We start from the raw sequence: 17,488 nt of genomic DNA, 5'->3' as shown, positions 1-17,488 counted from the left end.
GAAGGAAGGAAGGAAGGAAGGAAGGAAGGAAGGAAGGAAGGAAGGAAGGAAGGAAGGAAGGAAGGGAGAAAAGGAAAGAGTTCACTTACAGAGAGACTGTACATCGCCATGGTGCGATACCTCTCCTGGACATCCCGGTATCTTAGTTCCATCACTAAAGATTTACTTTTAATTTCTGCAATTGTTGCAAGGACAAACTTGAGATCTTCAAGGGTACTGGGGCTCTTCTTCAGGTTTTTGGTCAGGAACTATAAAAGAGAGTTCAAAGTGACACTGAATAAGCATAGAGGAAAAAAAATATAGCGCTGAATGAAGCCCAGAAGATCATGAAACCCAGGGCCCTACTACCTCTATCTCCTCATGCAGATTATGGAGCTCCTCTCTGGCTGACTCATTAAGGAGCTTCCCAAGTGAAACCACCCAGGACTTGGCATTTTCCTGTACGGTGTTCGCCAGGGGTCCAAGCTGAAGGCGGATGCAGTGCTCATCCTTGATCAAGGAGTGATGCATCACTTCAGAGGCGATCCTGGAATAGAACTGCAACTTCTCATCATAGGCAACACAAGGGGGCTTCTTGGCTGCAAACTTCTCCATCACGATGGCTTTGTCCAGTTTCCAGAGCGGTCGGTACCGCTTCCATTTCTGCAGGTACTTCATAAGATTGATCAGAATCCTGTGGACGTTTTGGGGGATCATAACGGCCTGCTCAATTATCTGAGGGTTCTGAGAAATATCATTGTAAAAGTTGATTATAACAAGTTCTTCTTCCTCTCCCTTCTGAGGGGGGCATTCTATGCAGCTGCCATTCATCCAGCGAACAAAATTCTGGCAAAATAAGAATTGGGGGAAAAAAGACAGTCCTTCAGTATCTATTTTGCTTCCTATGTACATATCATGTTCAGTAATAAGTCTTGCTAGTAAGGGATCTCACTTTATTATTGATAAGCTGTGCTAGGTTGCAAAAAATCACCACAATCCTTTGTTCCTTCCATCAAGAGATTCTGTCTGTTGACAAAACGGTCTATCGGGAGTACCTATTTTCCCACTCTGGGCTAGCCTGTGACTTGACCAACAGATAGGGGAAGTGGCATTATGCAAGGTCCAAGCCCAGGGCTCAAGTAGCCCAGCAGCTTCTACTCTCATGCTCTTGAAACCTTGCAGCCACCAGATGCACGAGCTTCAGCTAGCCTACGTGATGATGGAGCCCCAGGAGAACCGAGGCTCCCCAGGCAACAGCCAGCCAATCATCAGACATGTGCTTGAGCACAGCCAAGTTTGGGTGTATAAAACCACATTAGTTTCCAGTGTCCCAGCACAAATCTGTCATTGGACGTCTCCCTGCTGTATAGTCAAGAGCCCCTCTTCTTTCAAGCAAACCATGGGTGGTTATACATAACATCTCTGAACCATAGTCTGGCCACCTGTAGAATGGGAATAACAACAATTACTAATTCTACTGCTCACTGTAACACTAATACCAAAACTGATAGCTAACGTTTATTTAGAGCTAACTGCCAAGTACTGTGTTAAATGCTCTACGTGTTATGCCATTTAATTCTCCCAACCCACTCTAGAACATGGATTGTATTATCATTTCCACTTAATAGATGAGGTAATTCGATCCTAGTTTAAAACTTTTGCTCATTGTTTTCAGTCATGAAATATGAACCCTGAAGCTCAAATAGTGCAGTCAAGCCGACTTAAGTCACCTTCACCGTACGTGTTTATCTGCAGAGATGTTTGTTAATGAAAGGCATTTCCAACACTTTCCAAGAGGACAGGTAAAAATTCTTTTCATTTAAAACAAAGCATTGATAAAAATATAATAAAAATAAATAAAAGAAAGCATTTATGAAGATAAAATAACAGTCTTCACCACAAAGCCTCAAGCCCATCTATGGCAGGGGTGGGAATAAATTGGCAAGAAAAACTAGGATTAACATCCATAATGTTTCACAAAGAGTCTCTCCTATTTATTTACCCCTTGGAGATTGTTTTGTTTTCCTGTTTAAAGACTTGGTAATGTAACACCTAAAAGTTAAGAGAATGTATATGACCGAGGTTTAATAAATGACCTATTTGCATAGATTATAAAACATGTGCAATTTATTCATTAATTTCCAAGTACAGTGAAATGAAATTCCCTATTTGTAATATCTACACTTAGTTTTATGCTAAAAAACATGCCTGAGGGCTTCCCTGGTGGCGCAGTGGTTAAGAATCTGCCTGCCAATGCAGGGGACACGGGTTCGAGCCCTGGTCTGGGAAGATCCCACATGCCACAGAACAACTAAGCCCGTGTGCCACAACTACTGAGCCTGAGCTCTAGAGCCCGCGAGCCACATCTACTGAGCCCACGAGCCACAACTACAGAAGCCCACGTGCCTAGAGGCTGTGTTCTGCTACAAGAGAAGCCACCGCAATGAGAAGCCCACACACTGCAATGAAGAGTAGGCCCCGCTCGCCGCAACTAGAGAAAAGTCCACGCACAGCAACGAAGACCCAATGCAGCCAAAAATAAATTAATTAATTAAAAAAAATTTTTTTAAATACCTGAGATATGTTTGACTTTCTGAACAAACCAAGTGAAAAGAAAGATATTAGTGTCTTGAGGGGGTGTGACATCTCTTATGCGCAAAGATGGCCCTATTTTCCCAATGTTGGTAAGACGTAAACTTTGGGTTATTTGCCAACTGACAGTCATTTGACAAGCACTGACTGAGTGCCAATTATGTGCTAGGCGCTGTGCGAGGTGCTGGGGGCTCCAGAGTGAACAGACACACAAAGTTCATGGTATTGTGGAACTTGCATTCTGGTGGCATGAGCTAGTCAAAGCATGAACGAGCACGTAAATAAATAAGAAAAGGTCAGATAGTGATATGGGCTAGGAAGAAGATGGAGTAGGGTGATGTAATAGAGAAGGACCGGAAGGGGCCAGCAGGTCAAGGTCTGGGGGGCAGAAGGTTCCAGGCAGAGGGAACAGGGGTGCCGCTATTTCAAGGAGGAAGTGGTGTTACCTGCTGGAGGTGCATTAGGCTGGGGCACAGTGGGGTGTGTACAGGTAGGAGCTGAACAGAAAGGTAGGCAGGTGCTAGATTGCAGAGGGGCTCATAGACCAGAATGAGGAGTTTGGATTATGTTCTAAGTGCAACGTGAAGTCATCGGGGGCTTTTATACAGGGATGACATGAAACGATTCACATTTTTAAAGGATAATCCTGACCACCTGTGGACACATTACTGCAATAGTTCAAGTGAGGGACGATGAACTTGGGATGGACTGGTAACGTGGAAAAGGAGAGAAGAGGGGAGATCAGAGGCGTGTTTGGGGGAGCGAGTCAACCAGACTTACCGATGGGCTGGATATGGGTGGACGGGAGAAAAGAGGGATCAAGGATGGCTCCCAGGGTTTTGACTCAACCCCTTGGGTGGATGTTGGCGCCGTTGCCTGAAGTAGGGAAAATGGGGGCAGGACCAGGCTGCATGTTGGAAAGCGAAGAATTCCATCTTGTACTCGCCAGGTCTAAGGTTCAAGGGGAGACAGCCGGTCGGCGACTAGAAACATGTGCTGTGTAGTAGAGAATTCTGGGTTGGAGATGGAAATGTGGTGGGCTTGCCTCCATAGGGTTGGTAATAACGGCCATGGGACCGGTCGTGAGGATGCACAAAGAAGATAAAGAGAGGTGAGAAGGGAGCCGGCATCAAGCCTTGGGACACCCCCAAACTTCAGAGATTTACAGAGGAGGAGCCAGGAAGAGACTAAAGCGGTCTGGACAAAGGACAGGGTGGAGCCTGTGTTCTTGACCTCCTGGGTCCCCTGCTGTCCGCAGCTGGCAGGCCCAGCCCTCTGTGACAAGGGGTCAACCAGGAAACAACACACAGTTCCGATCCTACCTTGGTCACCTCCACACAACTTCGGACACAGTGGACGCACATCTTGTCAATCTCACTTGCGCTGGGGTGCAGGATGATCTCGGGCGCTGTCAAAATGGTTTCCGTTTGGAACAAAGGGACGTTTCCAAGGATTAAAGAATTAAAAGACTGCAAATTCCTAGGAGGAGTTAATAAAACAGACTCAGTACTCAGCAGCGTGAAAGATATCCGACAGCGGGTGAAAATGGCTAGAGTCCCAGCCGCCACCTATAAAAAGCCTGCGACAAGGAATAACACATTCTACGGCTGTAATGGACAGTGTGGGATGAGTTTCATTATGTACCCTTTTTATGGCCCAAATTTTACAAATAGTTCATTTCTACTTTGGGGAAGTTAGAATACCTATTAGTTGGAAGATACTTAGTAATGGTAACTCCAAAAAGCTGTTTGACTCTGGTTCAGGAAAAATGAACACTCATGTCCCCACTCCACCTGGCCCACCAGACTCTGTCCTTTCCAGGATTAAATCAGGGACAACACAGGGATGGACACTTCATTAGCCTGCAAACCAGTCTTCCTCTTCCCCCCATCCCCAATTCAGTGATTCCTACAGCCAGAGAGAGTGTATAAAACATGCAACTCGGGTTTCCCTGGTGGCGCAGTGGTTGAGAGTCCGCCTGCCGATGCAGGGGACACGGGTTCATGCCCCGGTCCGGGAAGATCCCACGTGCCGCGGAGTGGCTGGGCCCGTGAGCCATGGCCGCTGAGCCTGCGCGTCCGGAGCCTGTGCTCCGCAACGGGAGAGGCCACAACAGAGAGAGGCCCGCGTACCGCAAAAAAAAAAAAAACAAAACCAAAAAAACCCATGCAACTCTTCTCTCTCTGAGAATAAATGCAAGCTGCTTCCAGGCTCTTCACGATCTGGTCCCTGCCTGCTCAGCTTCCTCTCCCACGCACTCCCTTCACTCTCTTTATTCCTTCCTTCTGTTCCTCCCACGTGGCCTCCAGGTCTGTACACTGGCCTTTGTCTTCCCCCAGGAAGCTCCTCCCCTTCCAGCTTTGCTCCTTAGCTTCAGGGCTCCGCTACAGCATGGCCTCTCCGTGGCCTTTCTTGACCACCCAATCACAACAGCCCTTCCAGTCTCTCCCTGGAACATTATTCTGCTTTATTTCTTTCACAGAGAATATCTATTTCCTTGAGTCTTGCATCTCTCTCCTATGAGGATGGAGAAGCTCCAGAAAAAGAGGGGCTTTATCTGGTCCAGTGCCTGGTCCAGTCCAGGCTCTAATAAACCTTGGAATGAATGAGTGAGTGAATAGATGGATTGATGGGTAAATGGATGAATGGATCAAGGGAAAACGTAGTGTATTAGAAAGAGAAAACTCAGGAGGTAGCCCTGTACGAGGGGCTGCTGTTTTCTTTTCTCGGCTGTGCCAGGCGGCTTGTGGGATCTTAGTTCCCCAACCAGGGATCGAACCGGGGCCCTTGCCAGTGAAAGCGTGGAGTCCTAACCACTCGACCGCCCGGGAACTCCTAAGGGGCTGCTTTAAGAGTCAAAGTTAGAAGCAACATTAAAAAACAAATGAAATATGTAGAAAACAGATTTATTTAAAGGATCAATGAAGTGAGTTTGTCAAACTGCATCCAGGGGACTCCCCTGGTGGTGCAACAGTTAAGAATCCACCTGCCAATGTAGAGGACATGGGTTCGAGCCCTGGTCAGGGAACTAAGATCTTGCATGCTGTGTGGTGCAGACAAAACAATTTTTTTTAATTTTTTAAATTGAATAATAATAATAAAATAACAAAAATTTTTAAATCATAATGAAGAAGAAGTTTTTAAAAAACAACAAAAAATGAAAGAGGAAAGAGAAGAGGAAAAATACTTTTTCAGGAGGCTAAGATCAGAAGGGAAACTAGAGAAACTTCTTCTGGGGTTCTTCATAAAAAAAACATACGGGACTTCCCTGGTGACTCAGTGGTTAAGAATCTGCCTGCCAATGCAAGGGACACAGGTTTGAGCCCGGGGCCGGGAAGATCCCACATGCCACAGTGCAACTAAGCCTGTGCGCCACAACTACTGAGCCTGCACTCTTGAGCCCGTGAGCCACAACTACTGAGCCCATGTGCCACAACTACTGAAGCCTGCGTGCCTAGAGTCCATGCTCTGCAACAAAAGAAGCCATCACAATGAGAAGCCTGCGTACCACAACGAAGAGTAGCCCCTGCTCAATGCAACTAGAGAAAGCCTGTGCGCAGCAACAAAGACCCAAAACAGCCAAAAATAAAAATAAATAAATTTATTAAAAAAAGAAAACATATGATAAAATGAACACCACCCTTGTCAATATGGAGGTAATAGCAACAGTGATGAATTTCATAGGCCGGTTTTTTAGAAGGACCCTAAGCCAATGTGAAGTCCAGGCACTTAGCTCTCGGCCAGTCTGAGCTGCAGAGCTGTGGAGCTCCAGGAGGGAAGGGACAGCCTCCATGTGTCTGAGGCGGGCACACACAATAAGCATTCAACACATACGTGATGCCCATTCTGGCCAGGGGTTACTTTAGACCTTCGGGAAGAGTTCATGCATCATATATCCTTCAAATCAGCCTCTCTCAGTGTAAGTGAAGGCATCATCTGGGATTTTGTTAAATACTGAGTGACAGCAATTCTCTGTTGCCCGTTGAACACAGACATGTGTATGTTTTTCAGACAGTGGGGAGAGGGATAATTTCCTTTTCTGGATGTTGAGGGACCTAACAAGAACATGAGCCAATATGACACTTTGTACTATAGTATCACCACAAATTACAATTCTGCCCATAATGAACCTCTTATTCACCAGAATTTCCTATTATTATCTTTTAAAGGTTATTTGTTGGGACGTCCCTGGTGGCGCAGTGGTTAAGAATCCTCCTGCTGGGCTTCCCTGGTGGCGCAGTGGTTGAGAGTCCGCCTGCCAATGCAGGGGACACGGGTTCGTGGTCCGGTCCGGGAGGATCCCACATGCCGCGGAGCGGCTGGGCCCGTGAGCCATGGCCGCTGAGCCTGCGCGTCCGGAGCCTGTGCTCCGCAACGGGAGAGGCCACAACAGTGAGAGGCCCGCATACCGCAAAAAAAAAAAAAAAAAAAAAAAAAAAACATGCAATATGAACATTAACTTACTTCAGGATGAGCTTTGTCAAGACCTCGTAAATTCTATTTTCCCAGTATTCGTAGTAGGAGGCCAGCTTGGGGGCCTTGCCCGTGTTGGTGTGGATAACCAGCCCCTCGACTCTGGTCAGTAGAGGCCCAATGGCAAGATACCACCTGACCATGTGGTCCACATCTTTGGCCCTTTCTTGTTCAATGTGCTCAAAGAATTCCTTCATGCCTGCAGTGGAAGACACCTGTTACAGCTCTTCACAAACACGGGAAGGGACATTACTCAAGAAGCAACCCAAACATTAGCTGTATATCTTGCAAATATGAAAGCAGCCTCCAATCTTGACCAAAAGCAGAAAATAAATCAACACCACCCGAAGCGAGACACATCCAAAGCAAAAAATACATGACAACATGGGAATGAATGCCACTTGTGCATGCTTTGCCTTTGGGCAATCTTGCTTGTCTTAAATTGCTTGTTAACTCATCCTGAGCTCCTTGTTGATTCGTCCAAGACAGCTTAAAATCCCGTTTGAACAAGTAAATGTGAGCCCATAAAACACAGTTCACCATACTGTTACAAAGTTATTGACAAAAGTACTATTGATGTTCATAGACTCAGGAATTTGTAAAACTATGTAAGCGATATATAAAACACGGCAAAAAGTAAGAATTACCCATGATCTTTTCAAGTAAATGACTGAGATCATGAGGCATGTTTTTATTCCATTTGTGGAGTAAACTCGTGTGTGTGTGTGTGTGTGTGTGTGTGTGTGTGTGTGTGCGCACAACCATACCCAAGAGGTTTTTCCATTCCTTCCATAATCAAAGAAACAAGAAGTCAGATCTACCTGGGAGATCTTCCTCACTTTTAGGTGCTGGATACTTAAAGAGATTTATGGATTCTATTAAGGTAAGTCTGGAAGAAATGTCATCTGCATTCTTATGAATCTGGTGGACGAGGGACTCAAATTTCCCAACGGCCTGTTTGCACCGAGTTATGTAGTCAGCAATACCTTCGGAGAAAAAGACAAAGAACAAAAGAAAGATAGCTGGCTTTCAACTCTTCCTTTCCATATCCCTCCCGCCAACATCCCTTCACAGGAAGGATCGTGCTCCTTCCATCCCCTTGGGTCTTTGAGGTGACAAAGATCCACGTGGTCCCTGGGGACTGGAACAAGGAGCCAGCGCTCAGGATCAACCAAACGATACATTTCTTCTGTTTGCTTTTTAGCATCATCGTATCTGAAGCGCGGTGGGGAGAAAAAGGAGGTACAACCCTCTTGCCTTCTCATTGCCATGGCAACACAAACCCTCCACTACATGCAACCCTGCCTGCAGTTAGGCAACCCTCTGGCCTGTTGCTTAGAAAAGTAAACAGCAAGAATGTGAACAGTAAACCCGAGTTAAGCACTTATGATCAGTTGGGCGATGGCCTAAGCATGTGACATTGATTACACGGTTGAATCCTTACAACAGCCCTATGAATCGGGTACTAAGATTATGCCCATTTTAGAGATGAGGAAACGGAGCCTCCGAGAAGTTGAGTCACATGGGTAGAAGCTGGACTTTTAATCCAGAGGTTTCACGCTGGAAGCCACAGTCCAAACACACATGTTCTCTGTACAAAGGAGAAGGGAGGAAGGGGAGAAAAGGAAATGACAACGAAAAACAGGGAGAAGATTTGGCGCAAGGGAAGGGAAAGAGGAAGAAGGAAAAAAATAACATAAATGCCTTGTTTATTTTTAAAAGTAAAGGAAGAATAAGTATGTACTTTTCCTTATTACTCCTGCTAAATACAACTAAGAACCCTGCACATTAGCCATAAAACAAATATAAGACGCTGAAAGGGGGAGAGACAGCCAACCAGCGGGGACCCCAGGATCCGAGGAATGATGTGGTGATGAGGGCCCTGGGATCTTTTTCCTGGGATCTATATCCCAGACCTGGAGCTGAAGGAGCCAGCGACCCATAAGTTCCCATGGGTACAGACACACATGCACCCAAAAAAGGCCTCAAGAAAATCCTGTTTTCTCTGACCAAAGGACCAGGAAAGGGACACCCTAGCAAGACAAAATTTTAGACAATAACTGCTCTGCTCCAGCCAAACACCACAGATAAAAATGTGACCCTGCCCTCACCCATGCCAGAAGGGCCAGGTGGAGGGGGCCTAGACTTCCACCCTCAGAATGTTATAATGAGGTGCCCCAAACCCCTGTCCCCTTATGCCTGCCGTGGTGGCATCAGAGGAGGCCATGGAGGTAGATGGGACTTTCACCTCCAAGGTCCAGCCACGAGCACCGCCCCCTGCCACCCCACAGTGTCAGTGGAGACTGCAGGGGGGCTGGGACCCCCACCCCTCCCAGCAGTTATGTGGAGCTTCCCCTCGACTGTCAGTGAAGGCTGACTAGGGAACCTGGATTTCTACTTCCACCTGACAGTAACAAAGGGGAAATCAAGATATTCTCAGAAGGGAAACTAGGTACTTACGTCACCAGCAGACCTATGCTGCTACAGCATAGGATGTAAGGATGGCCACAGGAAAAAGGACGGCCACAGGGAGTTTTGTAAACAGAAAGGACCCAGTAAGAGAAAGACCCTGGGAACATCAGGGAGGAAGAACGAGCACAGTAGGTAAAAATATAGGAAAATACAATCGTTTTTTCCTTCTCTTCTTGAGCTTCCTAACTTAGGTTTGATGGTTGCAGCAAAAATTATAACACTGTCTGTTGTGGTCCAAAATGTATTTAGAAGAAATATTTAAGATAATTATATCATAAGTGGGAGAGGGTAAGGGGAGTTAAGGTTTCTATACTTAACTCAAACTGGTAAAATTCTATAGATTTCTATACTTCACTCAAACCAGTAAACTGTAATGTTATGTATATGTCACCTAGAGCAACCACTAAAAAAACGCTATAAGAACACTATAGATAAATCAAAATGGAATTAGAGAAAATGTTCAAGTGGCCCATGGAAAGGCAAGTAAAAGAAAAACAGAGAAACAAAAAGAACAAGCAGAAAACAAAAAGATTGACAGACTTAAGCCCTAACAAATCAATAATTACACGAAATGTAAATGGTCTAAATGCACCAAGACGGAGTAGGTTAAAAACATGACCCAACTATATGCTGTCTACAAGAAACTCATTTCAAATACAATTCCATCAGCAAGTTGAAAGTAAAGGATGGAAAAACATATACTGTGCAAACATTAATCAAAGGAAAACCAGAATGGATATATTAATATTAGGTAAAGTAGACTTTAGAACAAGAAAATTATCAGAGAGAGTTGAATATTATATAATGATTAAAGGGTTTAATTCATAAGAAGACACAGCAATCCTAAACTTGTATGCATCAAAACAACAGAATTGTAAAATATGTGAAGTAAAAAATGATAGGCCTGAAAAAAGAAATAGGTAAATCCATGATTATAATTGGACATGTCAACATTCCTCTCTCAGTAATTGACAGAACAACTAGACAGAATATCAACAAGGATATAGAAAAACTCAACAACATCATGAACCAACAACGTTAATCAACATTTATAGAACGTTCTACTCAGCAAGGTAGAATACATATTCTTTTCAAGTGGCCACAGAACATAAAACAAGATAGACTATATCCTGAGCTGTAAAACAAACCTCAACAAATTTAAAAGAATTGAAATTATACTGAGTATGTTCTCCAACCACAGTGGACTCAAATTACAAAACAATGACAGAAAGATAACAGGGGAAATCTCCAAACACCTCGAAACTAAACAACACACTTTTAAATAATCCATGAGTCATGGAGGAAGTCTCAAGGGAAATTTTTCAAATACACTTAATTGAATAAAAATTAAAATACAACTATCAGAATCTGTGGGACACAGCTAAAGCAGTGCTGACAGGGAAATTGATAGCACCAAATGCATACATTAGAAAAGAGGAAAGATCTCAAATCAATGATCTAAGTTCCCACCTCAAGAACCTTGAAAAAGAAGAGTAAGATAAATCCAAAGCAAGCAGAAGGAAATAATAAAGATAAGCAGAAATCAGTAAAATTAAACACAGAAAAACAACAGATAAAATCAATGAAACAAAGAGCTCCAGTAAAACTGACTAGTCATTAGCAGGACTGAAAAGAAAAAAAAGAGAAGACACAAATTAACCATATCCAGAATTAAATAGGAGGGATCACTAAAGATGTACAGTCTTTAAAAAGATAATAAGGGAGCAACAAGAACAACTCTGCACAATAAATCTGACAACTTAGATGAAACGCACCACTTCTTTGAAAAGCACAAGCTACACAACTCACCCAATAGGAAATAATCACTTGAAAAGTCCTATAACTATTAAGGAAACTGAATCTGTAATTTTAAAACAAACAAAAAAAGAAGAACAAAGAAAAGAAATCACTACACAAAAACCTGCACATGAACATTTTTAGCTTTATTCATAATTGCCAAAATGTGGAAGCAACCAAGATGTTCTTCAACAGGTGAACAGATAAACTACAGTACAGCCACACAATGGAATATTATTTGGTGATAAAAAGAAATGCGCAATTATATGGAGGACCTTAAATTTTATTGCTAAGTGAAAGAAACCAATCTGAAAAGGCTGCACACTCTATGATTCTAATTATATGACATTCTGGAAAAGGCAAAACTATAGAGACAATAAAAAGATCAGTGGTTACCAGTCTACCCAATTTCAAGACTTACTCTGTAGCCACAATAATTAAGGCTTCAAGGCCCTGTGATATTGGGGGGACAGACACATAGATCAATGGAACAGAATAGAGAACCCAGAAATAGACCCATACAGATATGCTCAACTAGTTTTTGACAAAGGTGTAAAAGTGATTTAATGGAAAAAGTTAGCCTTTCCAACAAACAATGCTACAACAATTGGAAAAAAAATGAACCGTAACTTAAGTCTCTCACTTTGTACAAAAAAAAAAAAAAAAAAATCAAGATTGATCACAGTCTTAACTGTAAAACATAAAATTATAAAATATTTAGAAAAAATAGAAAAATTTGGGGATCTAGGGCTAGGCAAAGAGTCCCTAGACTTGACACCAAAATCATGATCCATAAAAGGAAAAACTGATAAATTGGACTTCATCAAAATAGCTCTTGCTAAGGTGCTATTAGGAGAATGAAAAGACAAGCTACAGAGTGGGAGAAAGTATTTCCAAACCACATATCCAATAAAGGACTAGTATCTACAATACATAAAGAACTCTCAAAGATCAACAGTAAAAAAGCAAGTGATACAATTAGAAAATGGGCAAAAGAACAAAAAAAAGACATTACACCAAAGAGGATATATAAAGGCAAACAAACACATCATTAGCCATTACAGAAAAATGCAAATCAAAACCACAATGAGCTATCATTACACAGCTATCAGATGGCTAAATTTTTAAAAATAGTGACAATACCAAAGGCTGGCCAAGATCTAGAGACAGTGAAATGTATATTGCTGGTGAGAATGTAAAATGGTACAGCCACTCTGGACAACACTATGACATTAAAAAAAAAAAAGACTAGACAAACAACTAATGAATATAACAAAAAAGAAGCAGACTCACAGATATAGAGAACAACCTAGTAGTTACCAGAGGGATAGGGAAATGGGGAGGGGCAATATAGGTAGGGGATTAAGAGGTACCAACTATTATGTATAAAATAAGCTACAAGGATATATTCTACAACACAGGGAATACAGCCAATATTTTATAATAACTATAAATCGAGTATAACATTTAAAACTTGTGAATCACTATACTGTATACTATACTGTATATATAACTTATATAACATTGTACATCAACTATTTTTCAGTTTTTTTAATTAAAAAAAAAAAAAGACTAAACACACAAGTACCATACAACCCTGGGCATTTATCCCAGAAAAATGAAGGCTCATGTTCACATAAAACCCTGTACACAAGTGATTCTACAGCACAAATGTATATTCATAATAGTCAAACCTGGAAACAACCTATATATTCTCTAGGATATCTAGGTGAATGGTGAAACAAACATTGATACCATACTGTTTTTTATTCACTGATAAAAAGGAACAAACTGTTGAAACAGGCAAGAACTTGGAAAAATCTCCAGAGAATTGTGCTGGGTGAGAAAAGCCAACACCAAAAGGGTCATATAATATTTTATGTAACACTCTTAAAATGACAAAATTATAGAAACAGAAAACAGATTAGTGGCTGCCAGGGGTTCAGTAGAGGATGGGGAGAGGAGGGAAGTGGGTGTGACTTTAAAAGGGCAACATGAGGAATCACTGTGGTGTGGAAATGTTCTGTGTCTTGACTATATTGAGGTAAAAATCTGAGCTGTGGTTTGCACTACAGTTTTGCAGAAGTTGCTGCTGGGGGAAAACCAGGCAAAGGGTACCCAGGATCTGTGTGTATTAATTCTTGCAACTGCATGTGACTTTGTAATTATCACGAAATTAAAATTTCAATTTTAGGGCTTCCCTGGTGGCTCAGTGGTTAAGAATCCGCCTGTCAATGCAAGGGACACGGGTTCAAGCCCTGGCCTGGGAAGATCCCACATGCCGTGGAGCAACTAAGCCCGTGCGCCACAACAGCTGAGCCTGAGCTCTAGAGCCCGCGAGCCACAACTACTGAGCCCGCGTGCCACAACTACTGAAGCCCGCACACCTAGAGCCCGTGCTCTGCAACAAGAGAAGCCACCGCAGTGAGAAGCCCGCGCACCACAACAAAGAGTAGCCCCCGCTCGCCGCAACTAGAGAAAGCCCGCGTGCAGCAACGAAGACCCAACACAGCCAAAAATAAATAAATTTATTTTAAAAAAAAAAATTTCAGTTTTAAGGGAAAAAAGCAAGTCACTTTATTTTTGGAGGAGAAAGCTCTGGGTCAGTCGAATGTCAAAACGGCACCCTGTCCACTCACCTTCACCCCTAACTAAAGTCTTGAGATGGATTCCATGTTCCACAAAGTGTACTTTACTGATGCTGAAAACATATTTGTTAACCATATCTACATACACAGAAAAATTATAATTCAACTAAGACAATATAAAAGAATGATTTTTTATATCCCAAAGTCTAAAAGGCAATAGATAGATGAATTATATTACCTAGTGAGTTCCAGTTTAACCTCTTATATCCAGACCTAAACACTCTTACTAATTCCTGGGAATGGTCGTCAAGGAGAAGAGCCTCTGCCTCATTTAAGGTTCCAATGAGCATGTGATAATGATCCAACATACGTTGCATCCCATCCGTGTACCTGCACATTACAGGAAAGTCACGACGTGAGAAAAATACAATGGAGCTCATAAAAAGATTAATAACCTTACAGACAGGATCCAAAAGACCATTAACCGGACTAAAAATTTTAAAGAATGCCACTCTTCCCACTAACTTTCTTTTTGGAAAATACCGGTTACTTTTTATTTAAAAATGTTACTTACAGGGAACTCTACTCAATACTCTGTAATGACCTACATGGGAAAAGAATCTAAAGAAGGGTGGATATATGTATATGTGGAACTGATTCACTTTGCTGTACCCCTGAAACTAACACAACACTGTAAATCAACTATACCCCAGTAAAAATTAATTTAAAAAATGAAAAAGTGAAAATGTTATTTAGGTTAACATGAAATAGATTTATCGTTGTTATTTTTAGATGAATGAATAAACACATATTTTAAACATTTCTTAGTTTTTATTTCTAATTGGCAAATATTGGCGGTTATAAAATCCACAAAAATGAAAGCTCTGGCGTGGGTAGGGGGCGTGTTTTCAATAATTTTGAAGAGCGCAAAGGGGTCCCAAGACAAAAAATGTTTACTGTTGATTTAAGAGAAGAATCTTCTTACCTAAGAAATTTGTCTTCCTGGAGGGCAACATTCTTTGCTAATTCGGGGACAGGGAACCCCAGCTGTTCCAGGTACTTTGCTTCATTAATAATCTCCCTGAGAGCAGGTGAAAAGTTGATTGCAAAACCAGCCCCCCTGTCAGAGTTCTGGGCTTCACCACCAGCAGCAGAAGTCTGTGGGAGAGACGGTGTTTTTACAAAACATCGTGGGAAGGGCGGTCCAAGAAGCAATTAGATCAACGCAACCCAAGTTAAACGTGAATTTCAAAAAGATCAATGGAGGGTCCTTGCTGCCCTGACAGACTGGGGAGCTGGACAGAACTAGCTAGAATTCATATTTTGTTTGGTGAACAGAGTTTTTAAAGAATCCGATTTAGTCGCCCATGTTCGAAATTTGGGCAACTGAAGGTAAAAATCCAGAAATCTGGTTTCCCTTGAAAAACTGGAAAAGCTGATGATAAACGGCAAAGAACAGACTGAAGCTGGGTAGCAGCTGCCCCTCTTGAATAGGACACAAGCTGTCCAGTTCCTGACAGGCCCTACCTGGCCTCTTCACTCCTTTTAGTACCGAAGAGCGAAAACCGCCAGGCCCAGGTCTTCCCTTGAACCTCCTAGCTAGTGTTTATTTACTGAGCAATTGCTATGTGCCGGACGCTGTGCTAAAGATGAGGCTGAATCATGGGAAGTGACATTTTTCTGTAGGTTAAAAATGATCAACTGTCAGCTGTTTCATATACGGTTCAAGTAATACTTTGCATGTTTCTGATCCAACTCACTTTACAAACTGGGTCACTGGAGCTCAGAGTTAAGCCACTTGCCCAAGGAGTCAGGAGGGCTGCCTAACCCCAGCGTGTTCCCTGACGGTGACATTTTGCTTCCTCCATCTATTCTCTTTCTGCCTCTCTTCTTCTCCCGGGTCAGCCTCTGCCCTTCTGTGCCTTTGATTTTGGAAATACTTCGCAACTTCATGAGAGTCAACACATCAGATCTCAAGGAAATAGTAGTCACCACCACCTTACGTGGCCACCCCGGAATCTAGGACGCGGATCTAGAAAGACACACCTTAGTGAGCAGACTCTTCCTCATGAGAGTCGGCAGGACCTGTTCTGTCGTCTCTTTCCACTGCTTATACTTTTCATCTTCGTAGTCTTTCATTGTCCTACCCACTTCCAGATATTTTTGCTTTACCTACCAAAGAAGTCAGGCAACGGTCATTTTGTCATTGAAAATAACATTTTTTCGTCTCTCTTAAAAAAAAAAAATTATCAGTTAACACATTTTGCAAAAGGAAGCAGGCAGATTTGCACAAACGTCGGAGGGTTGGTCTGCCATGGTAGGGCTTGAAATCTAGGCTGATTAACTGGGCTCACAAACCTCAGCCCGTGGGTTTGCTGCAGCCCAGGAGCTAAGAATGAAGGAACTCAAAAAGAACAGCAGTGCTTCATGACGTGTAACAAGCATACGAAATTCAAATTTCAGCGTCCACAGTGATGTTTTATTGGAACACAGTCACACCTGTTTGTTTACGTGTTATAGACGGTCACTTTCTTGCTACAAAGGCAGAGCTGAGTAGTTGCAACAGGGGCCATCTGACCCTCAAATGCCTAAAATACTTACTCTCTGGACCATTAAAGAAAAGGTTTCCCACCCCCTGTGATATAACAGACAAAAATGCATGGGTGGGGGAGGGAGAGTATTATCAGAAAGTTGCTGGTCACCCTCTGCAGAGGCTGAAGATCAAGGTCAGGGGGAAGTCATGTGACTGCCACCTGGAAGACGTCACAGGTAGGTATGGAGATGTGGTCCCCAGGGACCACAGAAAAGACCTTCTAAATTGCAGACATGGATTTGAAATTGAGCTGTTTTTACGCAGGCAACTCTGCGTAGCCCACTCCAAGCCGGCAGCCACCTGGACTGAAGGATCAGCGCCCAGGGAGGCCGCCCATCTAGAATTGAACCGTGAAATACAAAAGGGAACATTTCCAGCAGAAGCAACATACTTCTCTTCCTCTATCACTGTTCAAGATCTCCTCTACTTCTTGAAATCTGAGGATGGTGTGCTTAATCCGGAAGAACAGGGACCGTTCCCAGTAGATTGCACCTGCTACGGGCGGGTGATTCTTATACAGCGGTGGGTTGTCAAGGTTCTGAACAAAGATTTTGTTAACAATGTCAATCTGCAAAGCAATCAAACGTATTCCGTAAGTGATAAGCATCAGTCTGTGAGCCAAGAAAAGATTTAACTTGAGATTTGTATCTTTAAAGAAATGAACATGGAACGTCAAGAAATAGTCTAAGGTACAGAATAGGGTTTTTACTACTTATCATTTACTACGTTTTCCTACACTCTGTAGGAATTTTTTTGTTTGGTTTAAAACATGCAATGATCCGGGCTTCCCTGGTGGCGCAGTGGTTGAGAGTTCGCCTGCCGATGGAGGGGACACGGGTTCGTGCCCCAGTCGGGGAAGATCCCACATGCCGCGGAGCGGCTGGGCCCGTGAGCCATGGCCGCTGAGCCTGCGCGTCCGGAGCCTGTGCTCCGCAACGGGAGAGGCCACAACAGTGAGAGGCCCGCGTACCGCAAAAAAAAAAAAAAAAAAAAA

General features: G+C 43.0%; 1 protein-coding gene across 1 annotated transcript in view; it reads right to left on the bottom strand.

The window, feature by feature from the left end:
* Nucleotides 1–17,488, bottom strand: part of DNAH10 (dynein axonemal heavy chain 10) — a 149,111-nt gene that overhangs the window by 98,494 nt on the left and 33,129 nt on the right. Inside the window, exons 13-21 of the mRNA XM_029223933.1 lie at nt 16,886–17,062; nt 15,948–16,073; nt 14,887–15,059; nt 14,140–14,291; nt 7,866–8,030; nt 7,036–7,243; nt 3,894–4,050; nt 349–825; nt 90–248 (exon numbers count right to left, since the gene is read on the bottom strand). Coding sequence (XP_029079766.1) covers nt 90–248; nt 349–825; nt 3,894–4,050; nt 7,036–7,243; nt 7,866–8,030; nt 14,140–14,291; nt 14,887–15,059; nt 15,948–16,073; nt 16,886–17,062 — 1,794 coding nt within the window. The remainder of the gene's footprint in view (nt 1–89; nt 249–348; nt 826–3,893; nt 4,051–7,035; nt 7,244–7,865; nt 8,031–14,139; nt 14,292–14,886; nt 15,060–15,947; nt 16,074–16,885; nt 17,063–17,488) is intronic.

Source organism: Monodon monoceros, unplaced genomic scaffold (assembly GCF_005190385.1).
Source record: "Monodon monoceros isolate NGI ecotype Baffin Bay Population unplaced genomic scaffold, NGI_Narwhal_1 Super_Scaffold_1, whole genome shotgun sequence".
Lineage (NCBI taxonomy): Eukaryota > Metazoa > Chordata > Mammalia > Artiodactyla > Monodontidae > Monodon > Monodon monoceros.
The sequence above is the reverse complement of the archived record's forward strand: the minus strand, read 5'-3'. Positions and strand labels throughout refer to the sequence as shown.